Source organism: Pteronotus mesoamericanus, unplaced genomic scaffold (genome assembly GCF_021234165.1).
Source record: "Pteronotus mesoamericanus isolate MK-2021 breed Mesoamerican mustached bat unplaced genomic scaffold, CSHL_Meso_final contig_182, whole genome shotgun sequence".
NCBI lineage: Eukaryota > Metazoa > Chordata > Mammalia > Chiroptera > Mormoopidae > Pteronotus > Pteronotus mesoamericanus.
The window spans coordinates 22,878,105-22,905,964 of NW_026555078.1; the positions used below are offsets into that span (position 1 = coordinate 22,878,105).

General features: G+C 42.8%; 2 protein-coding genes and 2 pseudogenes across 2 annotated transcripts in view; 2 read left to right on the plus strand and 2 right to left on the minus strand.

Annotated features, from left to right (window-relative positions):
• The window catches only part of RAD51B (RAD51 paralog B), a 37,798-nt gene extending 36,753 nt beyond the window's left edge, over positions 1–1,045 (minus strand). The window contains exon 1 of the mRNA XM_054567612.1: positions 998–1,045. The gene's annotated coding sequence lies outside the window, so the exon portion shown is untranslated. The remainder of the gene's footprint in view (positions 1–997) is intronic.
• Positions 1,046–2,222: 1,177 nt separating this feature from the next.
• ZFYVE26 (zinc finger FYVE-type containing 26) overlaps positions 2,223–27,860 on the plus strand; it is a 58,929-nt gene continuing 33,291 nt past the window's right edge. The window contains exons 1-20 of the mRNA XM_054567385.1: positions 2,223–2,279; positions 2,772–3,048; positions 4,543–4,621; positions 8,183–8,272; positions 9,628–10,156; positions 10,536–10,666; positions 11,257–11,421; positions 11,566–11,654; positions 12,574–12,737; positions 14,974–15,174; positions 16,169–16,780; positions 17,024–17,110; positions 19,112–19,180; positions 20,080–20,231; positions 22,286–22,487; positions 23,587–23,850; positions 25,635–25,754; positions 25,847–26,011; positions 26,571–26,789; positions 27,407–27,509. Of these exons, the coding sequence (XP_054423360.1) occupies positions 2,855–3,048; positions 4,543–4,621; positions 8,183–8,272; positions 9,628–10,156; positions 10,536–10,666; positions 11,257–11,421; positions 11,566–11,654; positions 12,574–12,737; positions 14,974–15,174; positions 16,169–16,780; positions 17,024–17,110; positions 19,112–19,180; positions 20,080–20,231; positions 22,286–22,487; positions 23,587–23,850; positions 25,635–25,754; positions 25,847–26,011; positions 26,571–26,789; positions 27,407–27,509 (3,635 nt within the window). The 5' untranslated portion in view covers positions 2,223–2,279; positions 2,772–2,854. The remainder of the gene's footprint in view (positions 2,280–2,771; positions 3,049–4,542; positions 4,622–8,182; positions 8,273–9,627; positions 10,157–10,535; positions 10,667–11,256; positions 11,422–11,565; positions 11,655–12,573; positions 12,738–14,973; positions 15,175–16,168; positions 16,781–17,023; positions 17,111–19,111; positions 19,181–20,079; positions 20,232–22,285; positions 22,488–23,586; positions 23,851–25,634; positions 25,755–25,846; positions 26,012–26,570; positions 26,790–27,406; positions 27,510–27,860) is intronic.
• LOC129066059 (probable ribosome biogenesis protein RLP24) lies at positions 4,935–7,745 on the plus strand (annotated as a pseudogene).
• Positions 22,988–23,092, minus strand: LOC129066132 (uncharacterized; annotated as a pseudogene).

Sequence of the window (27,860 nt, forward strand, 5' to 3'; positions counted from 1 at the left end):
CTGCACCTTCCACTGTCTTATAGTTTGTTCATCTGTAGAACAAGGGCACGTCAAATATCTACTCCATAGGAATGTAATGAAGGTTAACAATCATTATCATTATCAATTCATTGAGCAAAAACATCATTTGCTGCCTCAAACAACCTGCTCTCCAGCCACAACGTATATTGGTAGGTTAGGCAGGCGCCATCCTGCCTCCCCGACTTTCCTTCACGAAGCTTTACCCAAACTCAGACTCTTCTTCTCCAATGTTCTCATCACTTTGTACATTTGTCTGATGTATAAACTATTTTTACAGCTTGAATGTTTGATTCTTCCACCAAAGACTGTAAGTTCCTGCTCTGTATTTGTGTGCACATGCTCATGTGAATAGGGAATGAGGGAAGATATTTAACCCTGGAGATTGAATCCTCTCCACCTCGCCAAGAAAAGAAAAATCCTCCTTTAGATGTTCAATGAAAACTATGAAGTAACAATAATAGCTAATACTTATTGAGCCCTTATTATGTCCCATACACTGTTATAAGCCCTTGAGATATTTGACTCCATTTTACAGGTTAAAGATACGGAGTCAGAGTTGAAAACTCTCGCTAACAGCTAGCATATGATGGAGTACGCATTCGGATCCAGAGATCTGACTCCAGATTCCACGCTATTATCCACCTCTTCTGCAACACAACCTGAAAGCAGGCAGACCCGAACTTCCCCCAGTCACGGGCTCCCCTGCCTAGACCCCCAAACTGCCCGGAAGTGAAAGAGGGGGAGGTGGGCATCAACAGGCGAAAATACTACCCCAAAATCCCCTAAAAAGAGCTTTTTAACAAGGAACAGTTTCCTTACAACCCCACAAAGACAGGCAGCCCAGAGATCCCCGGCATGGTTCGTGTTCTGATCCCTGCCGACTTAAGGGGGCGTGCCCTGCAACCAAGAGAGACTCTCCGCGGCCACAATATCGATACCATGGGCCCAGAGAGGGAGCAGAAAATCATGCGCTCACCCCACGTCCCCACAACTGCCCTCAAGATGAAACCTTCCAGTACCGGGTCTGCAGCATCCAACTTTCAAAATTTCCCCCACCCATCACACAGTTCCCCGCGGAAAGCGCAGCAAAGCAACAACCAAAGCGCTGGTTGGGTGGTCATTCCGGAGAACTATCCAATCAGAAGTAGGCAAAGCCAGGTTGGCTCAGAGGCTTGCTGGGAATTATAGTTCGCCTTCTTTAATAAAGTTGTAAATCCTTGTTTCTTAGTCTAGTGATTCTCAAAATAGGTTAGAGGAACGTCAGTAGGGAGTCTATGAAACCAGGAGAAACCTTTCTTGAAGTTTCCTTTCTTTCGTCACTACATTTAAAAATCGTTTAATGGATCAAAGAGACCGTTTTAGTGTTCTGGAAATAGATGAGAATCCACCTATCATAGCAGAAATTTTGGAAGAAACTTTGGTTTGTTTTGGCCTGTTTTCTTCATCACCCTTTGGTGGTGAACTAGTTTGGGAAATGCTGAATAAAATTGCTCAAACCGTTACTTTCTCAGTTTCAGAGTATTATATATGCAAAAAGTTTTGCCCATTCTTTGCTCCTATCTCTCCTGTGCTTACCTGTATGTTATAATTTAACGCACTTTATCTTAATTATTGATTTGCACCCCTCACTAGATTCTGAGCTCTTTGAGAACAGGGAACACAATTTACTCAGCTTCTAAAGACTAGCACACCGTTCAATTAAAGGTTGTCGAGGAAGTGAGCAAATGAATGGAGTTCAACAGAAGAAAATGTGAATTTAGGATGCAGCGTCCTGAGATAATAAGGGAGCCCAAGTGTATAGAATAACTATGGAGGCTGATTCAGGTCTTGCTCTGGGTACCCCGCCCAAGCCCTGGCAAAGCACTGACACTGGGTGGAGCTCAGTAGACGTTGACTTCAAACGCTATGGAAAAAAGAGAGCAGAAAAACAAAATCGAGGAACATAGCTATTTCTGCCACCTGCCCCGCGGAACGCTGAACGGAAGGTGTCGAGTACAGGAGCTGTCAAAACTGAGAGCGACGTTCCTTGAAAAGCAGACTTACACTTCTGGAGCTTCCTAGCTTTCGCTAGGTGAGCCTCACGTGACCCAAACAAATATGGCGCTTTATTTGCTTCTTCCCTCTATTGACCAATAGGAATGGCCGTTTTTATCGTCAACTCCTCCCGCCGCCAGCAACCTCCCGCGTGGGACCTGTCACCTGACTCGACTCAAACATGGCTGCGGTGGAAGCACTATTGCTTTGGGCGCGGAGAGCAGGTGAGTGTAAGACAAGGGAGAGCCCAGACAAGGCTCTTCACGAACCCTGTAGGGAGCGCCCCTGTGTCCCAACCCTCGCTGCCCTCCAGTTCTGAAACAGATTCCTCTACGGATCTTCAATTCTCTGCTTTAAGGGAGGGCTCAAACTAGGGAGGTTCCTGCTGAGTTTCTCGTCCGTGGGGAGTCGACCACCTGGGGATTTGGAGCCGGACTGGATAGAAAGTTTAGGAGGGAATACGAAAGTGGAGTTTTAGATCTGTGCCCGGGGCTAATGTGACCGTTAATAGTAAATGAAAATTGGATGCTCGTAGAGAAATGAGATCCATCCTTTGATGAAATGTGGAACTCTCAAAAAGATAGTAGCATGTCAAATCAGTCCTACAGTGATAACTAGGAGAGTAAGCCCCGTCTTTCCCAGTCAGACTAGTAGTTACTATTTATCTAAACACAGCTCCTTCCATTTCTTCTTAATCTGGTGTACGTTGTTTACAGGAGGTGCTCCACGAATGAGACGATTGACAATGCCTTCTGCATAATTCAGCTCCTTCTATCTCCCTGCACTCTGTGCTGGGAAAATGCATCATCCATTTGGAAAGGAGGAAACTGCTTCCCAGAAGGAGCTTTTTGGATTTTTCTGTGAGTGCCTTCGAAGAGGAGAGTGGGAGCTGGCACAGGCATGTGTTCCTCAGCTACAGGAGGCACAGGGGGATATCCCAAAGAAGGTGGAGGATATACTGCAAGCGCTGGTAGTGTGTCCAAATCAGCTGAGGTAAGGGATCTCTCTTCCTGCCAGGCAGTCTCCCTGGGGGAGACACAAGGTTCAATATTTGGCCTCTGGTCACTGTGTCTCACTCAACTACCCTCTGAAGAATTAGCAGAGGAAGAGTGTATTTCACATGCTCTAAAAATTTACCTCTATAATAGATGCCTATTACTTAATCAGTATTAGCTTTGAATTATCATTTGGAACTGTGTTTAAGCCTGGCCAGCAAATTGTGGCTGAAACTACCATTTCTTATTTATTGTCATTAAAGTAGATGGTGGGGCTGCATTGAAAAGCATTTTCTTTGCCTCCAAAAAAAGCAAACCCTTCTATCTTCTTGCTTATGAAATTGAAGTGAATTCACCTAAAGCTTTTCATTTTGAAATAATTGTGAGACAAGAAGTGCAAAAATAATACAAAAAGTACCCACTCTTTAGCTTCCCCCAGTTGTGACACTTCATAATAGCTATAGTACAGTAGCAAAACCAGGCAATTACCATTGGTAATTACTGTTAACTAGAATGCATGTTTTAATCTGCATTCATTTTTATGTGTGTAGTTCTATGCAATTTCATCCATATATAAATTCCTGTAACTACCACTATAATCAAGATGCACGCTGTTTCATCGCCACAAAAGAATTCCCTCACTCCCTGGGAATACCTCTTGGTACTTTGACCCCACCTTTCCTCTTGACAACCACGGTTCTCTACCTAAATTTTTAATGGAATTCTTCCTAGCAGTGCTAATAACTAGAGGTATAGGAAGTAAATGTACTGTCCAGTCTATCCCTCACTCTTTCTTACTTTATGTTATATTGTGTAAGTACTGTGTTAGCATATACAGGGTGGGGCAAAAGTAGGTTTACAGTTGTTCATGTGGAAAGTAATGGAAGAATTAATAAGTAATACTATAAGAATAAACTCTTCTGTGTACTCACAATTGTAAACCTACTTTTGCCCCCTGAATAGAGTGGAGACTTAGGTGACTCTTTTCTTCCTTAATTTTTTTCCCCTGAAATTTGGGTTCTAGCCTGTTACTATCTAATTTAAATTACCAACTTCATAGAAAGGCTTATGAATTCCTATAACCCTTTTTTTAGTATAGAGTTAAAAATAAATTTTTATCAAGTTCCTTTTTTTCGTTAAGACAGATTGATTCAGTTTCTCTTTTCAAGAATACACTTAAGATAGCTTTGCTTTTCTGGGGTTTGTTTTTTTTGTTGGTTGTTTTTTTTTTTTTTTTTTTTTTGCTTTTATGGTTTTCCATGTAATATTACTTTGTTTAAAAATAAAGAGTAGTTAGGGAAGTAGAGGTAGGATTACAACCTTTTTCTTTTCTATTTTATGAAAGCTGCTCGCTCTCTTGTTCTAGTTTTATTGATTGCCTTGCCTGTTGAGGTTTAAAATAGACTAAGCAGTGAAATCTAAATCTTGAATGACAAAAGAAAAAAAGTAAGAAGTTCTTTGTTTAGAAATTCTTCCTTTTCACATTTTTCAGATGTGGACAGGACATCAATCCTCAAAGATTAGCCTGGGTCTGGCTTCTTGTACTGGAAAAATGGTTTGCCCGGGAAAAGGTAAGTAGGTTTCTATTTCAAATTTTCTTCTGAGGCTGAGACTGAGAACAACTTGGAAGCAGTTATGAGATTTCCCTTCTGTCTGTCACTTCCTTTATTTTGAGGTTTGTCGTATCTTCTCTCTGTGTTGACAGTGAGAATGGCTTCAATTGTTACTGCTGTCTTCTTACCTAAATTCGTTCATTAATTTTACTAAGTACACTAGCACGTGGTACTGTTTGAGGTGACGCCATTTTTTAAATACCATTGTGAGAGTTGTGCCTGCACAGAACTTTGCAGAACTTGGTAGAAGTGACAAGACAGGGAACGAAGTATGACCCTCATAATACTCAAGTAATGGAGAGTAGACTGAGCTGAAACTTGGTTGTTCTTCAAAAAATTATGTTTTAACTAGCCCAGTACAGTGAAAACTTGTATATTTAAACCTCATTAATTAATAATTTAGTAACTCCCGTGAATTGAATGATATTGTACCAAATATAAAAAGAAAGTGAACAGCTTAATACTGAAAGCAAACTTGTAAGGAAGTACTTTTTTCCAAAAGAAAAATTGCCATGGAAGGCCTTTTTAGAAGTATGTGATAGTTATCAGAAATTGATATCCATTAAAGGTACTTCTCTGAGGTAGTTTAGTGTTAAATCTCAAACTTTAAAATTTAAGTGAGGAACCTCTGACTCAGAAGAGAAATGAGTGGCCTAAGGTCACACCATAAAGTTGGCAAAACTAGAGCCAAAACCAAGATCTTCTGACACTGAGTTCCTATTCCTCTGCCTTTTCCACCCCAAATTAGTTTTAGCCTTCATGAGGTTAAAAGAAAGCAAACATAAATTATATTTTGTAAATTTCTGTCATAGTCTAATTTTCTTCTTTACTTCCCTCAGTCATCAGAATTAAATTTGTCTTCCAGCTGTGCTCAACACCTGCCCTTCCCCAAAGGGCTGTCAAAAAGTAACAGAAATTACTAATCTAAATGTATTTCTTATCCACGCTTTTGCCAATTGTGTACAAAGAGAAATGACAAAAAGACTAGAAGGAAAGAAACAAGCAAAGTTGAAAAATAACCCCAGGATAACTAAGAGTTGGCTATAGTTTCAGATTTAAGAAGAGAAAAACTTGAGCTAAAATATTTAATAGTATCTTCAAAGAGAAAAAGGATAACTTTTATTGTTATTGACTGAGGCTATTTCCAGGACAAACATGGAATTTATCAAACCAGATGAATTTTCCCCTCGCTAAAGAGCATTTGATTACTTAATGGCTGACTGGTTGCTTATTTTGGGGACAGTTGCTCAACCCCATCAGGAGGTGGATTTTACTTCCCTGACTCCCTGGCACAGACTAAGAGTTGTTCTTGTTTTTGCCAGCACTGAAGATTGTTTGGTCCAGTGCCTCAGTTATCTAAACAGTTGGGGGACTGTTTTAAGCTTTAAACATGGACCTCAGAGAATTTTAAAACCCTATTGAAGGACTAAGATTTCAAGTGAATTCTTGGCCAGTCGTTTTCCTGGAGTGGCTTTCATCTTCTTGGGACTTGCTGGCATCCTGTCCTTTTCCACTCTCCCACCTTCTGCCAAAAGCCTCCTTTTTAATTATTAAAACAGTGACTCCGTTTTCCCTTTCCTTCATCCACTTTTGCCTTCTACCTTTTTAACTTGCAGTGATCTACCTCTACATGTGTAAGTACGTGAGCAAAGACTAAATTGCAGAAGTGGTCACTGCCATGCCGCTTCGAATAGAGGAAAATTAGATCCTGTGTTGTAAACTCCCATCACACACCCACACACACAAAATCCCGTAGGTCCTTCCTGCCTTGAGTTAGGGGACCTTTCAGTAAAACTCAGCATCTGGAAGCTTTGACCAGCTGCATGATTTGCAGGTGTCTCTAATTTAAAGCTGTATTTGTTGGGATTATTCCCAGATTTTAGCTATTTGTATTTGTGTCTGGAGAAAGGGAGATTATAATTTTACTTTTAAGAACAAGGTAATGCGAAGTAATTATGAAACAAGCAGGTACCAAAAGAGAGGCTTTCTCTTCCTTTATACATTAGTCTTCTCCCATGCTGTGTCTCATAACAAACATTGGGATCACTTTTTCCTTTTCATGGATGAAATAATTGGAAAGTACTTTCTAACCATGTCATTTTTAGTAAAGATTATTTTTTTAAAAATGTACTTGAGCCACAGGTTTATTTGATTTAGAGATTAAATGAAATTTTAAAAAAATACGTAAAAATGTAGTACATAGTGCATGGCACATAATAAGTATTTAATAAACATTAGATCCTCCATGTTTACTTTTGTTTTCCAACTTAAAATAAATACCAAAATCAAGGATTTGGACCAAAAGAGGGTGATGTGGTCCATACCCTTCCAGGCTTATTCATAACTGTATAGTGTGGTCACTGCAGAAGAGATTCTTGGAGAAAGACTTCCAGTGACAGAAAAAGTCACATGAAATGAGCAAACCTTGGGATTTGAGGCTGATCAGTGTGGGATTTAAGTGTTGTATTTAAGAAGGGTATGCATCCAAGCATAGCTGTTTTGTTTTTAAAGAAAAGTATCTCAAAACTTTCCTAGGAATTTAATGGTTATCTTAGAGAAACAGCAGAAATAAGAGTAACTGGAGACATTGAGAAGTGTTATTTCTGTTTTGGGCCCTTATACCCCAGCCATAGCATCATGTTCATCTGCAACGACTGCCAGGTGTTCAAGCTCTGTAAATCCAAGTGTCATAAACATGTTAAAGAGAAGCACAATCCTCTCAAGGTCAGATGGATTAAAGAATTCTGTAAAGTAGCTGGTAAAGAGTTTACAATGGATAATTCATTTAAATTTGAAAAATGTAGAAGTGAACCTATCAAATACTAACTAGCAAGAGCTGTGAAATAAACCAATTGGTACACTGAAAAGAGCAGAAGAGATCAAACAGAAATGTCAAGCTAAATTTATAATGAACAGTTTAGAGAAAAATAATTACAGAAAGCTCAGGACACCAAAGAAGTCAGTCAAAACGTTTATCTGGGCCCCTTTTGCATGCAAAGAAAAGCAGCTATATGACAAATTGATACAGAAACTACAAGAGGATGTGAACGTGGAAGTTATTTCTGACAATCTTACTGTTTAACCATGTCTATGAGCCTATTGGAAAATCTTTAGAGACCTAGAACTTCTTAAGTTATGGGTTTATTTTTTTACATAAGCTGGCTCAAATGAAAAGGTGATTAAAAACACATTTCGTCTACATTGCTATGTGCAAAACATCAGACAGTATGGAGGCCAGATTGCCTCTCAGTGTTAAACCAATGTTAAATTGATAGATGTCCTTATGTAAATCATGAAAATTCTGTAACTACAAAGTGAATTGTGGACATAAAATGATGATGCTACTTGGCTAAGGCACCAGGCAGCATTTATGTAATAACAAATACAAAATTTATGGCTAATGATACATAAAATAAAAATATTTGCAGGAAAAAAAAGAGTAACTGGAGAGAATATTTACCTACAATTTGTTAACTGAAGCATCCTAATCGCTGTGTTTCCTTCTTATAATTTTTCTAGAAGTTACTCCCAGCTGTTTTCCGGAGAAAGCTGGAATTTCTTTTGTTATCAGAAGACCTCCAAGGTAACATTCCAGAGGACATCCTCAAGGTGAGAGAGGACTCTGGAGCCATCTGCCCCAGGTCACAGTTACTCAGCCAGTTCAGGTTCCAGGGATCCAGCACAGATAGGTCCTAAGAGGCTGGTTGTACTCTGTTCTCAGGCAAGACCAGGCTCAATAGAGGCCCCTCCAAGGGGAGGTTAGAATTAGAATAAACTTACCTGATTTTAGAATTCTTAGAGGTGGATAGTCCAGAAGTACTAAGTATAGCTATGGATTAAAGTGTTTTTTGTTCCATGGAAGAGGAATACATAACTTGGACTTAAATTAGGCATTTGAATTTCTCACCAGTATATAGTAAGGACTGTGAAGGGAGAAAGGGCTAGTATTTGTTGACTATTTCTCCTGTAACAGGTACACTGAATGTGTTAGAGCTAATCCTCACAACAACCTTCCGGGGTTGGATTCAAACCGTCTTAACTAGATCTGTACTTAAGTGCTGAGGTATGCTCTGAGGCTCAGCACTTACTTTCTTCATCACCCTACCATCTGCTAATAAAGACATACATAACAGTAGGATTTAAGGTATGTACTTTGACTTAGAGTAAGTGAAGGAGTCACAGTTCTGTGACCACCTTGGAGACAGTTAGTGAAGAGGCATCCCTGTGTACCTTCTGTAGGCATGGTGTTAAAGAACCCCCCTCTCTCCCTCTGCCCCAACCCTGCAAACAAATTATGGGCTATAGAGGTTCTTGCCTTTAAAGGCTTAGTCTAGTCAGAGAGGAAGGACGAATAGACACATGTGACAATTATAAACCATATGGTACTAATTTTGAGTACATTGAAAGCCCAATGAAAACGGGGAGTTACAGGGGTTGGAGGTATTGGGGTAGGTTTATGGAGGGATAAGGAATGGGTTGCACCTTAAAACATAGCTAGGATTTAGATCAAGGATTAAAAACTGGTGTGTAATGTTCTTTTAAAAATTGAATTGAAATGCCTTGAGTTGGGCATCATGTCATATGCGCATTGTTACCTGCTTGGTCTGTGAGTTTGCAGTCCTCGATTTAGAGTGACAGTGTACACTTTGGAGGGAGTAAGGAGGGACAAGCTTGAGCATGGAAGCCTTAGGCAATTGAGTTAATCTCTCTGCTTCAATCCCCTTGTTTGTAAAATGGGGATGATAGGAATCTCCTCCTCTTAAGGTTGTTGTAAGGATTGATTTGATTTCTCTGTAAAGGGCCTGGCACATAGTAACTACTACAGAAGTGTTTGCTCCTGTTACTAATAAATACACACACACACACACACACACACATACTGAAAATAAGAAAACATGAAGGCATACAGGTGATAACATTCTAGACAGGTTCACCATACATCCCTCTCTTCATCCTCCATTTAGGAGCTCTATGAGGCTTTATCTCAAGACACCGACTCCATAGACCCTGTGCTTGACAGAAATCGGAGGCGGGAGAGTGGGACCCTTCGGCTCAGCTCAGAAGCCATCTCTGTGCTCTTGGACCTTCTGAGCCAGGCCTCCCAGCCAGCACAGGCCCTGCTGGAGTTTCTGCTTAGGGAAGATGACAGCACTGGCCTCTGTGGCTGGCCTCTGCAGAAGGCACTGGCGGACCTCATCAGAAAGGCCCTGCGAGCTTTGCAAGACCCTGGCACTGGGCCTCCTGGGGGAGTGGATGCCATCTATGGAGCCCTGCGGACTCTGCGTTGCCCTGCGGAGCCACTCAGTCTTGAGCTGCGAGTCCTGTGCGAGGAACTACTGGAGGCCTGCAGGACTGAAGGGAGCCCCCTGCAGGAGCATCGGCTGCTCAGCTGCCTGCTGCACAAGGCTGGGCGGGGCCTGCTGTCCCTGTACAGCCAGACCTATGCAGAGAAGGCTGCGGAAAAGCCACGGAAGGCCACCCTGTCCAGAAAAGGTGTGTCCCCTTTCCCGCTCCTCCCGGTATGCTGGTAATCCCACTATGCCCAACCTCTTTGGAGTTCCTCTAGGCTGGGGCCTTTCATGTTGCTCAGGAAGGCTAATGGGAAAGGCTGCGCAAAACACGGTGAGATCTTCTTTTGTAAAAGCACAGATTTTATAGTCTTAAGATGAAGCGATGGAAAAAATATATATATATGAAGTATGGCAATAGCAGCAAAGAGCTTTTCAGAAGCTACTGAGAGAAAGAGTCTTTTTATATAGAACTATAAGAAACCTGGTTTAAGTTTTCAAAAGAGTGAACTCTTAACAATTGGTTTTTCAAATGGGCTTTAGAACTCCAGTTCCCCAGTAGCCCTGTCTGGTTTGATTTTCAGTTTTACCGGATCATCTAGATCCCGAGCGGGCAATGCTAGTCTTGTTCTCCAATCCTGACCCAGCGGAGGCTTGGAAACTGGCCTATTTCTACTGCCTGAGCAACAGCAAGCACTTCCTTGAGCAGATCCTGGTAGGTCAGACCTAATTATTTTCCACCACAGAAGTGCCCAGGGACTCTCTACAGGCTTTTTTGTTTCCCATTTCTCTCCCACTCATTTATCCAACACAGAGAAGTCTAATTAGTGGCGAGGCATTTGGTTCTGTCCATCCCATAGTCCCAGGGGACAGACGTCTCCTAGAAGCAATATCATTTATAATTAAAACTGTAGTCATTTTATAGTAGTCCTTTGGCAAGAACTAAAATGTTGGATACTCGTAAGATTTCTGAAGGGTGTGAGAAAAATAAGACCGGCAGCAATATGTTGCCTAGCTGATGGGAATTTAATTACTCTAACCTCCTTCCAGATTGCAACTGAGCTCCAGAGTAACTCAACAGATATTATTAACCTCATCCCATGTGCCCTGTACTGTGCTAGGAGCTGGAATTACAGCAGAAGTCAGTCCCTGCCTTCTAAGAGCTTATAGCCTAGGGTCCTTTGTGGACCTTTTTTACTCAGCTGGCCACTTCTGTCACTGTCAGAAATCTCCCTGCTATGCTAAAAAGCTCCTTATCCCAAAGAGTCCACACAAGTGCCTACAGCAGCCTCCTGTGACTTACAGGTGACAGCGCTAACACTGTTGAAGGAGGAAGACTTCCCAAGTCTTGGCTGCCTGCTAGATAGAGAATTCAGGCCCCTCAGTCGACTGCTTGTGCTCCTGGGCTGGACACACTGCCAGAGCCTAGCATCAGCCAAGAAGTTGCTCCAGACACTCCACAGGACCCAGGTAACTCTTGCTCTGTAGCCTGAGCTTCTCAAAAGTCAGTGCTATGGGACTTGAGGCTGGGGCAGAATGCAAGGTCCTAAAGTTCATTATAATCTCTGACCCCATATGCCTAAGTCACCATCTCTTTCTTCCATGTCAACACAGGACCAGAGTTGTGACAAGCTCCTCAGGGATGCCTGTGATGGGCTGTGGGCGCACCTGGAGGTCCTGGAGTGGTGTGTACAGCAGAGCAGGTACAGCCCTGTGCAGCCAGCGCCCTTCCTGCCATTGTGCACACTTGACCCCGTGGACTATGCACGTGACCATTTCAGGACCTCTTCCACCTAAGTGTTTTGAGTTGATGTTGACCAGCAACAAATAATTATTCCAACTATAAACCAGGAAAGGAACATAAGTAATAATTATCTTCACCATAGCCATAAGGTTATAACTAGAGGATAACTCAAGGATGACATAAAAAGAACAATAGCTCACATTTCCTGAGCACTTACTATATGCAAGGCAGAGCTCCAGGCTCCTTACATGGACGATTTCACTTAAGCTCCACAATAATCCTGTGAGGCAGATACCAATATTATCCTAATTTTAAAGGTGGGGCAGCTGAAGCCCACAGGTGTTAAGTGACATGCCTAAAGTGACACAGTAAATGTGGACTACATTCTTAGCCATGTGTTACCCTGGATAAGTAACAAACTGTGATTGAGCCATGCTTCCTTGATGACCTAGCCTTCAGTCTTCCATAAGTCTGGGTTCCTGTTTTGTTCTTCATCCACTTCACCAGCACTTCCTGAAGTAGGGTGGCCAGAGTGGGAAGTAGCGAGAGGCCCTTACTCAACGTAAAGCAGAGAAGCTTGTGTCGCTTCTTGGCTAAGAAGAGTACAGAAATTGGGAAGCTTAATCCGCAGGCGTTTTAAACCCAACTGACCAAAAAGGTCCTTACTAAGCAAGTAGAGCCGACTTGATGGATGTACTTCCCTGAGTGTAAGTAAGTGCTTTGTTCCATCCCAAACCAACTGAAATTTAATGTTTGGGGAAGTGAAACCTGCAGTGTTACGGGCCAGAGGGAAAGAGCAAGAGGGAATCGAGACTGGTCTTTCTCAAAGTAGTTATATAAACTGCCTCTCCTTCCATCTTCCCATCTTTCCCTTTCAGCAACCCCATACCAAAGAGAGATCTCTTGTGTCATTTACATGGTGGAGACAGCCACTCAGTGCTATACTCTCTCCATCACCTCACCAACCTTCCAGGCCTCAGGGAGGAAGACGTTTTCAAGCTCTTACAGAAGGTGCCAGCCAAGGACCCCCAGCAAGAGCACGGTAAGTTGGCGATGGAGTCACTTGGGCAAGGTTTCTTCTTAGGACAGTCTTGCCCACGTTTCCTTCAGCACAAGACTTATTTAGGTGTAATCTGTCCAAATGGGTGGCCTAGCAGGCTCTCTAAATCAGTGCCGTTTGCCCCAGTGAGAAGACGGGATGTAGGAACACGCCTCCCCTTCTTGATGAGGTATGGGGAACTCTATGAGAACAGTCCCATTGGAACCGTTGTCCTCATGGGACCATCTCAAGGGCCACTAGTGCATCCTCCTTCCAAAGAACCAGAGTTCGGAACTGCCCTCTGAATTTACAGCGTTGTCATTGGCAATATTTCTGCCAATTCTTGGTCTCTCAATCCTTCGTAAGCTTTCTCAAAGCACACGTTTCATCTCCCTTCCTTCTCTCCCATATCTCCTTCATACTCTGTTGAACAGCTGAAACAGTTTAGAAGAAAGACTTGCCTGAAACAATAGCAAGGCCTTGTTTTAACTTAAGTTCTTTGCTTAAAACTGAAATCCCAATTCACAAGCTCTTTTGTTCTCAAAAATGATATCATAGTGCAGTCACAACCTGCCCCACAGGCTTTGGGACACTTAGCTTTGAGAGAAACAAGCCTTCCCATATGGCAGTAGATGTAACTCAGCATAGGCATTGCTTAGATTGACTTTGAAAAAGGATCTACCACTAACTGGAAAACCAGTGTCACTGCATTCTGTATTTTTTCTGGGAAGGTAGGCAATTTATTCAACAGATTTCCTAAAGGACCTGAGACTCTTTGTTTTCACATACAAGTACAAAAGATTTCCCAAGAAGCACTTTAAATGTGATCCCTGGTGACCCACCAGGATACACATAAAACTTGGAAAGGGTACAAGAGGAGCAACAATAGGACTGGGAGTGTGCAAGAGAGGCATCTGGGGTACAAATTCTAGGGAGCTGCTCACCCTCAGGGTTGTGCAAGGGCTTGCAAGTCCTGGGCCTGGGCAGTAATGCAATGTAGAGGCCAGGGGCGTAGAACAGTATTGATCTCATTCTATTTCTTACCCTGACTTGGGCAAAGCCAAGCTTCCTAGAAGAAGTAATTGCTAGGACGCCTCTACAGAAAGGTTTATTGCAGCATCACAGTAGTAAAGCTCTCCTCCTTTCCTCCTCTGCTACTGCAACACCCTGCCCTAGAGGGATTTGCCTTAGTAGAACTATGCAGCCATCAGAAGTTTAGTTTATGAAGAAGCAGAATCAAATGCTTATACTATAATGGATTTTTAAGAAGCAAGAAAAATAATATAGAAAATGTCATGATACTCAGTGTATACACACACACACGCGCACGCTCACACGCATGTGTATATGCAAAACTATCAAAGGGGTTAAAGTAGACTGTTAACAATGGTGGTGTTTAGCTGGTAGGACCACTGGTGATATTTTTCTTTTTTCTCCTTTGCTAGATTTAGTGCTTTTTCTTTGAGGTAGTTGTACTTTTACTATGAAAACAATTAAAGCTAATTTAAGGTGTTGAGACCCTTTAAAGACTATGGTGCCTTCCCTTTCTCCTCAGGCTCAATTTTTTAAATGAGAAATTATAAATTATTAAACAAGTACAAGGAATTTCAGAGTTTGTGTCTCTCCCCATGATGTCTGCTTTATTTTCTTTTACTTTTTCTTCTTTTTTTAAAGAGAGAGGGCAAAGCATCAGTTTATTGTTCCACTCTTACGCATTCATGGATTGATTCTTGTATGTGCTCTGACCAGGAATCAAACCCGCAACCTTGGAGTCTCAGGATGACACTCTTAAACAACTGCGCTACCCAGTCAGGACTTCATTGCTTTCATAAAAATATGAAATATTTTTTCAAAAAAATATTTTGCTCCTTTAGTTCTCATTACTCAATCTAAACACATTTTAAGCCTGCTTCTTAGATAATAAGGCACTAAGTAGACGAAACATTTGCTAAGTTTTAATATTTTTAAAAAAGAAAGTCAAGATTCTAAAAAATATAAGGAAAAGTCTTGAATAGCCACGAGGGCTATGTTGAACAGACAGTAGAAGGGAGGTTAGCTGGCGAAGGAAATGGAGGGGACTGGGAGTTGATGATGCCCGGGAGGAAAGGCGCGGAAGGGGCGCAGATCAGAGTGACAGGAGGGAGGGAGAAACGCAGCCTCTCCTTGCTTCAGCCACCCTTGCAGCTCATACCCAAAAGAACCAGCTCTGAAGTTCTGCCTGATCCGCTCCACAATTCAGGTGCAGCTGATGCCCCGGTCCCTGAGCACCTGGGCCAGTGCCAGAACCTGACACTCTACCAGAGCTTCTGTGCCATGAAGTATGCCATCTATGCCCTCTGCGTGAACTCGCACCAGCACACCCAGTGCCGGGAATGCAAAGACAGTCCTTCTGAGGACCTGGCCGTGGCTACGGAGCCAGTGAACGAGTCTGTCTCCTCAGGTACGGCACCTCCCCCCCATCCCTGATGTGAGCGGATAACCTTTTCTGGAGGGTTCTTTATGTGGGAACCCTTTTCCACCAGGATTGGGGAAGTGACCCTTCGTTTTATTATGCCCAGGAATAATTTCTGTTTTATCACCCTTTGTTAATCAAAGGAACGTGGAGAAAGCAAGTGACTTGCCTAAGTTCTAATGGAGTCTGATCACCTATTGCAGTGTTTCCAAATTTTCCAAATGTCTTTTACTATAATCCACAAGAAAAATAGCATTTCACATCACACTGCAGTTTACACATAGTTATATAATTTGTGTATTTATGTATATATGTACATAAGTGATACATAAACTGAAGTTAGTTTTAAGAAACAATATATTTACCCTTCCAAACAGAGTATGCTCTTAACTACTTGCTGTATTTCATTTTTTAAAAATGAACCCTCTAAGTCAATGTCATGGGTCATAGCTATGGTGTGAAAAAACCTATCTCCTATCCTCTGTCATTTTTCTTCATAACTTTCAAGTTTTTAACTTGCCATGTGTGACTCCTGGTCAGTTCTCTCTCCCTTGTAGCTTTGGAATAGACCTTCACCCCTGAGCTTGACCATTTTTGACCAGTGTGTATTTCTTAAAAGATCTAGGTAGCCCTTGATCCCCCTTTAGTGTAACAATGAGTGAAAATAGAATTCAGGAGCAAGGAGCCTGTATGCATGAGTGCTTGTCAGAGATGAGGAATTATGTAATATTTAAACAGTAAAAACAAAATAACAAGTTTTCAGTGAGCTGTACTTTTAATTAAGGTAACAAAATCTTTCTGCAAATCATGCAAAGACATTGCTGAAGCATCTCATTCTTCTGACTGGGACTACAATTCCCTTAGTCATTAAAACATAAATAAATAAGTTAAAATTGTGAGACTGAGTCTGGCAAGTAATGTTTCTAATGCCTGCGTTTTCTCTCTTTTTCTCTGCCCGCTTCTCTTATATGCGCTTCTTTAGGTGCTTCAAATCTTTTCTCAAAATACCTGGCCAGGTGCCAGCAGTATCTGCGCAGTATTCCTGACTCTTTGTGCCTGGAACTTCTAGAAAACATCTTCTCATTGCTCCTCATCACCTCTGCCGATCTGCACCCAGAGCCTCACTTGCCGGAGGACTATGCAGAGGAGGATGATGCCGAGGGGAAGGGCCTGTTGGGTTTGAAGTCCCCACCGGAGAGCCCTCAGCACATAGCACAACCTGAAAAGAAGTCAGAGCGGGGCCCCCTGGGTGTCCCCAGGAACCCTGCTTATACAGTTCCTAGCTGTCTGAAGAGAGAGCCAAAAGACAGCTCCCCAGGGCCCTATGGGCACAGCTTTTTGGACCTAAAGCACTTTACTGGTGGTCTCAGCGGGTTCCTGGCTGATGAATTTGCAATGGGGGCCTTCCTCAGGCTTCTCCAGGAGCAGCTGGATGAGCTCAGCAGCCACAGCCCGCCTGGGGAGCCAAAGCCGCCAGAAGGCCAGAGCTGCTCGGGAGGCAGAGATGGCCTGCAGGGCCGCCTGCACCGCTTTTCCAAGGTCCTCTCTGAGGCCCAGTGGAGGTACAAGGTGGTGACAAGCAACCAGGGCTCAGGTGAGAGGAGGTAGCAGAACCAGTGGGTCCCAAAAGTGAGGAGGGAGAAAATCCCAGGAATGTGGGAGAGAGCGAGGAGAGCATGGGAGTTACACCACAGCTCAAGGCACATTGCCGTAGCCACTAGTGTCAGAACCATGTCTCAAAGCCCATTGCAGATCCTCCTCTGCCTGTTACCGCAGGAGGTAGGTCAAGTCCAAATTGAACGCTCTGCCACGTGACACTTTGGGTTTGTTGTTTCAGAGGAGCAACCTTCCCGAAGATACAGGCCCATTGCCACACGGCACCCTAGTCTCCGCCGGGGCCGTCGGACACGAAGGAGCCGGGCAGGTAATCTGATGAGCCCTCCCCACGCCTCGTTCCCGTGTACCAGGCAAGCGGTATAGTGCCGCTTGTCCAGTGTCCTTTAAGATCAAGCACTTGGTCCAAACAAATAGAGGGATCTAAGACTATCCTAGACCCATTCTATCAAGGTCACCCTTGCTATTAGTTTCCTTCTAGACATTTTGCATATAATACAAGTATGTATCATTTTATATATACAGATATATCATTGAGAACTGTAACTTTTTTTCACTTATGTCCTTTTATGTATACATATGTATCATACTATGTATTGAGAACTTTTTTCACTCATTTTAAATGCTGCTTAATATTCCATTATCATACGTACCCTTTCGTGGACATTTAAATTGCTTCCTGTTTTTTTACCATTATAAGCGGTGCTACAGTAAACAACCCTGTATGTATGTCTGTACATACTTGTGTGAGTGTATCTATAGGATAAGACTCTAGCAGTAGAATATCAAAGTCTAAGATGAAATGTGGATATAAAATAAAGATATTATCAAATTGCCTAAAAAAAAGGTGGTCTAATTTACATTCCCACCAAAGGTATATGGATGCCTATTTGCAGATATATTCATTAAAAATGAGTAGTTTCAGATTTTTTTGACTCTTTGCCAATATGATTAATACAGCAATGTATATCATTATTTTAAAATTCATTTTTAGTTTGAGGTTGAATGTTTTTGTATATTTATTGGCCATTTATATTTTTTCTGTGGGCTGCCTATCATGTCTAACTAAGGTCCATATTTTCCATTGAGTTCATCTTTCTCACTGGATTGTAAGAAGCACTTTATATGTTACAAATAATCTGTCGTTATGAATTAACATTTTTTTCTCCATTTTGTCTTTTGACTTCAAATTTTTCTTAAGGAATTTTATATAGGAGTGTTACATTTTCAGATAATCAAATTTCCATTACAGTTTTTGGTGCTGCTTTTTAGATAATAGGGAATTCATAGGAGTTTCCTATGTCCTAAACAATAGTTGGATCTTGAGGGAAGTGAATGAAGCATGCATCAGGACTTTGCTTTTAAATAATTTATAATTTACCATCATAGATAATTTACATGAAAACCTTAAACTTCACTGAGGCACTGCCTGAAAACAAGATATCTCTTAAGTCAGAAAAACAGGTTTTATGGAAAAGTTGACTCTTAAACCAAGCTTAGAAGAGTGTGAAGGCTCCAGCTAAGTGGCAATGGGAGAAGTAAACATACTGTGTAGAGTGGAGGATATCATGAGAGGAACCTAGCAGACTTCAAGGCTGAGTTGCTAAAGCCCTTAAGATGCTCAGGGAATTGGTGTGAGTTGAAAGGCACAGTTTGCATCCATTTGACCCACCTACCCCAAGAACACACAAGCCACCGTTCCTACAGCTGCATGGTCCTCTCCAAACACTGAGCCACAGAGACTCCCTCGCACGAGGCTGATACTACCCTCGAATGACTGCACTAAGGAATAGTGAACCCCTCGTGAGCCCCATTCACGAGGAAAAGCAGGTGTAGAGGAGAAACTTTCCCTCTAGGGCTTTAAATAATGTGGTCTTTAGCAGACCAAGTCTTACTCAAGTATGAGAACAACTTTTTTTATGTCAGAAAATTTTGTGCCCTCCTTTGCACCCTGCTACTTTCTGGACATAATAGTTGTGCTTATTTTTTCCTTCAGAATATCAACAGTGCTTAGTGAGCAGATGGGGATCGCAGACCCCTAGAAGTAACTTAAAAACCCTGGGGCTTTAAGACCCACAGGTTGGAAACCACCAGTGCAAGCTGCTACCCAGATGAGCATTGAGGCCACATTAAGCCTGCCCTTCACCTTTGGTCTGTAGGAACTTGTGCTATAAAAGAAGCCATAGGTGTAATAGTTACACATTATCCCCTCTCTCTAACTACCCGTCTCTTGGTTTTCAAGCCTGCTTCTCACTTTCTGCATTGTTAAGAGATGATGGTTGATTTTCTCTCTTTTTCCTGACACTTCCAGATGGCCGGGACAGAGGTTCCAATCCATCCCTGGAAAGTACAAGCAGTGAGCTGAGCACAAGTACCTCAGGTATGGGGGTCCCAACCAGCTGCCAACTTCAAGCAGCTTTGTCCTTGAAGCCACCTCACACCATGGTATAAAAACCTGGACTGAGCAGTTTAGATAGGTTGTGTTCTGGAAGATAGAAACTTCCAGTTACTAGATAAATAAGTCCTGAGGATGTAATATACAGCATGGTGACTATAGTTAACAATACTGTATTGTGTATTAGAAAGTTCCTAAGAGTAGATCTTAAAAGTTCTCATCACAAGAAAAAACAGATTGCAACCATGTGTGATAATGAATGTTAACTAAACTTGGATGACTATTTCACAGTACATCACATCATCATGTTGTATGACTGAAACTAATACAGTGTTACATGTCAATTATATATCAATGTTTTTAAAAAACAAGTTTGGTTCTGTAGATGGCCAAACATTTCAGTAGAGAAGGCTGTTTCACTATCAGTTGGGTTACCCGTTGGCAGAGAGAAACAGAGGTGAATATCTAAGAATGGTACTTAAGTCTTTTATTCAAAGATGATAGCATATGTAGGTTTGCCCTTCAAAGGAGGAAAAATCAAGACCTATTTACACACCTTTTTAAAAAGAAATGAGCCCTGGCTGGTGTGGCTCAGTGGATTGAGCTCTGGCCTGTGGACCAAAAAGCTGCCAGTTCGATTCCCAGTCAGGGCACACGCCTGGGTTGCAGGCCAGGATCCCAGCTGGGGACATGTGAGAAGCAACTGATCACTGTTTCTCTTAACATATCATGTTTCTCTCCCCGCTTTCCGCTCCCTCTAAAAATAAATAAACAAACTTTTAAAAAAAGAAACTTGAAGATACAAGTGTGGTGGAAAGTTACAGCAGGGGTTTTTCCTCAATTTCTATTGCTTCCGTGGCCCCCACATGCTTGTGTCCCAACAGAGGGAAGTCTGAACACTGTGTCTGGAAGGAATGAGTTGGATGGCCGGTTGCAGCCCCAAACTCAAAGTTCATTCATCCCCATGATGTTCTCCCCACCCGAGTCATTGCTGGTCTCTTGCATCCTCCGGGGGAACTTTGCAGAAGCCCATCAGGTAAGGGTCTGTGCAGCAGGTGTTAGTGGCCTGGGCCTCACCCTGTCATAGTAAAGAATGTGAAGACCGCCCTTCGCTGTCTGGAACCTGCCGCGTCTCAGGTGAAGCTGGACACTTGTGCAACCAAGCCACTTGGGAGGGTTTGAGGGGCCACATCCAGCAGGAGAAACAGGAGAGAGTTTCCATGGACAAGGCCCCATCCTCAGCATTGCAGGTTTGAAGACCCAAACTGGAGGAGGTTTAAGCTGGTGAATCATTGGTTTGTTTTCTTAACAAAAACTGTTACAAAAGATACAATATTCAGCTACAATCTCACCATTTCAAAACATGGAAATATTTTTATGTCTTTCCTAATAAGCGTTCTCTGAACAAATACGTGATTTCATATAGTTAAAAATCATGATGTGGACAATGTTTAATAATAAATAGAATGCCAGTTCAATATACAAGTATAGGGCATACCAAACTAAAATATTCATGTTGTATAGGGGAAAGGTCAAGAAGTTAGAAAGACTTCCCCTCCCTGAGCTTCTGTATCTCCATTTGAAAACTGGAGTTAGGCTCTGACCAGTGTAGCTCTGTTGTTGAGCGTTGTCATGCAAAAAGGTCACCGGCTCAATTCCTGGTCAGGGCAGTACCTGGGTTAGGACCTGGTCCCTGGTTGTGGGCCTATGAGAGGCAATCGATTGATGTTTGCTTCTCACATGTATGTTTTCTCCCTCCTTTCCCCTCTCTAAAAATAAATCTATTTGAAAAGAAAAGTAGAAAATTAGAGTTATATATAATGCCTGCTTGTCCTACCTCATAGGAATGTTAAGAGGATTCTGTACAAGCTCTGAGAAACAGAAGAATCCTCTGCGATTGTTTAAATTTAATAGCATAAAAACCTACCATTCTAATTTTTGAAACTTCACTGATACACATGTGTTTATCATACTATGCTCGTCCCTTAACATGTAGGTCAGAATTTTCCTTTCATGTGAGTTCAGTTGTTTAGGAATAAATCAAGGCGAAATCTAGACAAAAGGAGAATCTTTGCTTTGCTTCCTCTGGTCATTTTCGGTCCCATACTTTAATAATAATGATAATTCTGACCTTCTAGGGAGGATAGGACCCTCACCAGTCTTTCCTACACCCAGATCCGGAGGAAGTCAACTGTGAGCCCCCTGATGCTTTACCCTTAGATGTCCTCACTGTCTCCTCTTTGCCTGGGCCCTTGGATTTTTTTTTTTTTAAATAAAAGCTTTATGTTTTTTAACCTGGTTACAGAAGAAGCCATGCATATTATAAGTAAATACCAAAGGTATTAACAAGAAAATAATATTACTTGCAACCCTGTTGTCCAGGACCAATATGAAAGGTGAAATATATTTTTTGCCTTTATTTTTCCAAGATACATGTGACTTTTATATAGCCAAGATCAATTTTAATTTAAAATTTTATATAATGCCTTTTTAACATTCACTTTATAACTGATTTAATGACCTTACAGTAGTCTTACCCAGTAGCTGCATTTGACTATTCTCTTGTTCCTCAACATTTAGACAATTTTCAGCCTTTTGAATTATTTCCTTAAGAAATTTTCTCATGAACATTTCTGAGTCAAAGAATATAAATGTTGTTAAAGCTTTATGGGTTGCCAAATTGCTTTTCAAAAAAGGTTATTACAGTTCCTTTTACCACCACCGCCTGAGGATTTACTTTTATGCTTTGTCATGATGAGAGATGCAAAACGATATTAATATGACTTAAATTTCCTGGATTACTGAAAGGGATAACATTTTTCATCTGTGTATTAGTCATAGGTATTTTCTCTTTGAAACTATCCATACCATCTTCTGCTAATTTTCTGATGGGGTTATGGTGGTTTTCTTGCTGTCTGGCATAAGTTATTTCTATATTTGACCCACCCTCCTAATATGCAGTTCTCTTCCCATCCTATAAAGCAGAAGTTTTAGGGTCACAGTGTAATGATAGGCAAGATTCCATATCCCGAGATACTCCCCAACTCAGTGGGCTCCCTACAACCCACACTCCTCCCTCTCCTGTACCAGGTGGTCTTCATGTTCAATCTGAGGTCCTCGCCCAGCTCAGGGGAGCTGATGTTCATGGAGCGCTACCAGGAGGTGATCCAGGAGCTGGCCCGAGTAGAGCACAAGATTGAGAACCAGAACTCAGACGGGGGTAGCAGCACCATTCGAAGGACCGGCAGTGGCCGCTCAACTCTGCAGGCCATTGGAAGCGCTGCGGCGGCAGGTCAGTCTTCCCATTGCCACCGTAGGTGCTGAGGTAGCTGGAGAAGGTGGGCCTCGGGAGAAAAGCCACCCAAACGGTAGGCTCATTGTGAAGATGAGCAGAAATCTGGAGCAGGACACTTGCTTTGAAAAGTATCAGTCCTGACATATGGAAAGTTTTTCTGCCTGTGCGCAGCTTCCCTCATCATGGGTGGTCACATACCTGCCACTCAAGCTGCTCCATTAAGCTTGTCCTGTGTGACCTAAACTGAAGAATGCGAATGCTATTTTTACCATGTGTTTTTTGGCCACTATCTTGGGCTTTGGGAAGTGGCTAGGGGTTTATTTCCTTCCCATGTAATTATTCAGGGATAAAGTATATTCTTTTACTTTTCCATAAAGTGAAGAAGTTGTGTGTAATACCAGCGGCCTGCAATTCACAGGTCTCAATTCTCAGCCTTGGCTGCACTGCAGAAACTCATCCTTTCATTCATTCATTCTTTTTTTTTTTTTTTTTTAATCCACTGTGCAACTTGCCTCAGGCAATGGTTCAGGGCCACAGTTTGCTCTGGTGTGGGGCACTGTGAGAGACCTGGGGGCAGGCCTGCCATAAATCCAAACCCATGCATTCTCTTGAAAGTGGGATTTTGTCCCACATCTTCACATTATCTAACTGGCCTAGGCTCTGTGTAGCCAGTAGCATCACACATTGCTCCTCTGTTCTCCCAGAAATTTTCGATAGCTATTCAAAAATACATATGCACTTCCTTTTTGTTTTTAAAACAAATGGGCCCTTACAACAAGTACTGTTTTCTACCTTTTTTCGCAGTATATTTTTTTTCTGATTAGCACACAGATCCACCTTATTCTTTCTCAATCTACTTTTCAATCCCATTTGGAAGAAACCCTCAGTCATCTCCGCCATTTTGAGCTTCTCTCGGTCTTCCTTTCCGTGCCACTGTTTTGACACCATAGGACTGGGCTGCAGTGATGGGACTAATATGCACAGAAGAGATCCAAGGCAGAAGGACCTCAAACGCTTTTTAAATAACTACTTTGCTAAGTGAAAGTGGTATAGAGAGTCATTTTAACCTCTTTTTACTCCACTGCTGGGTATCCAGGGATGGTGTTTTACTCCATCTCTGACGTGACTGACAAGCTGCTCAGCTCCTCTGGAGACCCCATCCCCACGCTCCAGGAGGACTTTTGGATAAGCAGTGCCCTGGTGGAGCCCACCGATCCCCTGAGAGAGGTTCTGGAAGACCTCAGTCCCCCTGCCATGGCTGCGTTTGACCTCGCTTGCTCTCAGTGTCAGCTCTGGAAAACCTGCAAGCAGCTCCTGGAAACAGCTGAACGACGTCTGAACAGCAGCCTCGAGAGCCGGGGTGAGTGTGCCTCTTTGGTTTTATTCCTTACTTCTCAAGTGGTTTTCTGAGATACTTGATAAAATGTGCAAGAAGAAAGTGCTTACTGGGAAGGAGGGACAGGGAGAATGGATTATTAGTTAATTTCCTCACATCCGATCTGATGACATAAATAGAGTCCGTTGAGAGCTTCGCCTTCTTACTAGACATAACAATGTGTCGTCAGCTGAGGAAATTCTTTTCTGATTTACAGATAAATTCAAGGAATAAATATACATTCAAAAATGGTGTAAATGGAATTTGTGTCTTTAGACTGCATTCCCCCTCCTGAGAGAACACCAGTTAACCTATAACCTGGGGATGGTTTTGAGTTTGTAAACCAGGGATAAGGGAAAACTTAGTGCATCTCAGTTGGAGGGAAGATTGTACCTTGAGGTAAATGATAGCAAAATATGTACATGGAATTCTTGGAAGAACGACGAATATGAAGACAGAATTAGGCAAAGTTCACACACCAAACATTGGAAGACCAGTGAGGGAGGAAGGAGTCTGTTCTCGCTCAGTAATATGGAGGGAGGAATGGTGAATAGGTTACAATATGAACAGGTTCAGTGATTCAGTAGAGAGCTCACAAGACTCAGCATATAGTCATACTCATAAGATTCATTTCTGCAAAAGGATACAAAGCAAAATGAGCAGAGGGAAAAGTTCATGGGGTAGTCTGGGGAAAACTAGGCAAAAGGCTTGTACGAGCTCTCTCCCTGTGAAGTCCCACAGGATGGGCTCAATTCCTCCAGCAATGAGTTGTGACAAGGGTGAAGTGTTGTCTATAGGGAAGCTCATTAGAAACACAGAGCCCAGGGTTTTCGCTGGAGGCTGGTGGCAGAGGCACCGTCTGCCCATTGTGTGCCAAAGTTCCAGACTCTCAGAAGGAAAGCAGGTGTTCAGCATAAACCACTTTGTACAAAGGGTATCAGCACAGTGAGCCACTCTCATCATTGAGGGCAAGTTTTAGATCCATATAGGAAACCGCTTACCAGTTAAGCTCACAGATACCAGCCAGGGCCAGCCTTGCGAGCATGCCTTTCTAAGGTTAGAAGTCTCAGGTCGCTGTGCAACTCTTTTCTGCACACCTCCAAATTGCTTCTGAGCTGTTGGTTATAATGTCCTTTAATGTTCATATAGTCCTGCTAAGTAAGTATACTGTGACACCCGCAGTTCTTTTTGGAGGTGGAACAATTCCCCTCCCCTTTGTCTAGCACTTATATTCTAAAATGAAAGGACATAGAGTATTATTCAAACTAATAGGAGCTGAAACGGTTTCTGGTCAGTTAGGAATTAATTTAGAATCTACTGGGTTTCTTAGATTATACCAAGAATATGAGGGCACAGGAGAGGTATAGTGAGTGATCTCTGTTCATAAAATTGTTTATAGTCTAGTCAGGTTTCAAGATTCTACTTAAAGCAGTTAGAGAAGGCAAATGTGATCTCAGGTCAAGTCCCCGGCTAAGGGCAGGTCCCAAGGCAGATCCACAAGAAGTGCCTGAGGGGCTTGGGACAGCGATTCCATAAGCGTGCCAGAGACTCTCGGCCTGCTGCTGCTGACGGCCCTGGCATTTTGCAGGACGTAGCCCTGGAACCTCAGGCATAGAAAATCCCAGCATGCTGGTTGTCACCCAAAATGGCACAGCCTACATTTCCTCCTTAATATTAGAGAAGATAAAATTGTACAAGCGAATACACGACTGAGTAACAATCTCTGAAAGTACCTTATTTTTCTGCATTCCCTCTTCATCTGCGCCCAGGTCGGCGGCTAGACCACGTCCTCCACAATGCTGATGGCATTCGAGGTTTTCCGGCTGTTCTTCAGCAAATCAGTAAGATTCTCAATTATTCACTTACGTCAGCTGGACAAACTAAGTCCGGTGAGTTGCTTTTCTTCCTTTTTTTCCTCCTGGACTCAGAACATTAGGTCAGCATCAGACTTCACTTTTTCTTTTTGATTTGCTTCCCACAGAGAGTGGAGAAGAAAAAGGAGGAGGTCCTCCACGGTGCAGCATTGCTGAGCTGCTTCAGACGTGCTGGCCCAGCCTAACTGAGGACTGTGCCGCTGGCCACGCCACCCTCTCCCAGCAGCTGAACCAGGTCCTTCAGTCACTGAGAGAGGCGCTAGAGCTGCCAGGTACTGGCCCAAGAGTGGGAGCAGATGAGGACTGAACTAAGGAGAGGAAATGGCTGAAAATGAAGGAACAGTTTGGAGCAGAGGCTTAGGGCTTCAGCAGTAAGCTCTACTAGCCCTCTAGTTAGCCAGCTCATCTCATAAATTCTTCCACCTGTTCCCCTCCCTCTCTAATGAAGGGATGGTTAACACTCCATTAGCTGATACATCCTTCTTATCTCTAATGAGCAACATATCCCAAAGTTGCCCAGTGAATATTGACCAACCCTTTGCCAGAAGATTGATGTGCTCTTTATAAAGCCATTCCAACCCCACAGACACTGGTGTGAAAACAGAACCATCCACTCCAGTTTCTCCAGACTCATAGCCCTTCCTGTGTGGAAGGGCTTGTACATGCGACCAACTGAAGATTTTATAGCTGCTCTGTAAGTGGAGCACCCAAGCTATATAGGAGGCCCCATCCAGTGTACAGAGGCCCCGCGTACATAATAGTGTTGGAAATTGACCCAAAGCTGGATGCACAGACTAAAGCCCACATCATTTCTGCCCTTACTCCTCACAGAGCCCAGGAGTACTCCGCTCTCCTCCCTGGTGGAGCAGGCGACCCAGAAAGCTCCGGAGGCAGAGGCCCACCCTGTGTACATCCAGACTCAGCTCCTCCAGAAGAACCTGGGCAGACAGGCCCCAGCAGGCAGCAGGCAGACGGACTACATGGGCACCTTCTTCAGCTACTGCAGCATCCTGGCTGCAGTTCTTCTTCAGAGTTTACGCTCTGAGCCTGGTAAGTAGCAAGAAAGAAGAAACAGAGCCACTACTGGTCTGCAGGTGTTTAGAAGAAAGATACTCAGTTAAGAGGTTCTGGGCACAGCAGTAGCCAAGAACCCTAGATTTATAAGGTTTTCTCTTACTCTTCTGTGTTTTATTGATCTTTGTCTCCCCCGTACTAGTACAGTTGTACAGTACATGGGAGTGCTCGAAAAATTTTGATGGCATTAGTGACTCCAAAATACCTCTCTCAGACCTTTAGTTCCCTGTAGACTTGAGGACCTAGCAGAGGAAACAAGTCTCTGCTATGAGTGCGAGAGTCTTACCTTGAGTCTACAAAGCGAGTGTTGCATGCACGCCAGTCATGCTGGATGAGCAGGAGGGGCCGTTTGTGGCTCACCCTGCCCACTGAGGTTTGTCTGTGGTGGGAAGTTTTTGGAGGAAACAGGAAGGCATGGACAAACTGGTGGTCAGGGTCATATTGAGAACACTCTTTACCTAAAAAAAAAATCAAGAGAGGGCTTGCAATGTAGTCTCCATTTTGACACTACTTTTTTATTGATTCTGGAAATCAGGGCTCTGAACTGTTGCAGTCAGTGGTACAAACAAAGGTCATTTTCTTTACATTTACAGATCATGTGGAGGTCAAAATAGGAAATCCCTTTGTCCTCCTGCAACAGAGCTCTTCCCAACTGGTGTCACACCTCTTGCTTGAACGACAAGTTCCACCAGACAGGTAGGAGCTGCCCCTTGAGAGTCAAGCATGGGCCTTCCAAATTGTTTCATCAAGGGAACCAAGGGCTCCGAGGGGCTGGGCTTGGGTTCAGTGTAGGGAGTAGGGATTCTTCTAGACTTTGCCCTTGATTTGCATGTACTCTTATACAGCTACATTCAAATGAAGTGTGCCTCTTTTTTTTTCTGTTGCTAGCACTAAAATTACATTGTAAATATAAAATTAAGGGAAGACCCTTAGGAATAGGCAAAAGTCCGAAAACTTGGTAACACGATAGCTGCCTGGGCAATAGAGAAACAAGCATTCTCATAGGTCGCTGGGGGGATGTAAACTGGTGCAAGATGCTCTGGGAAG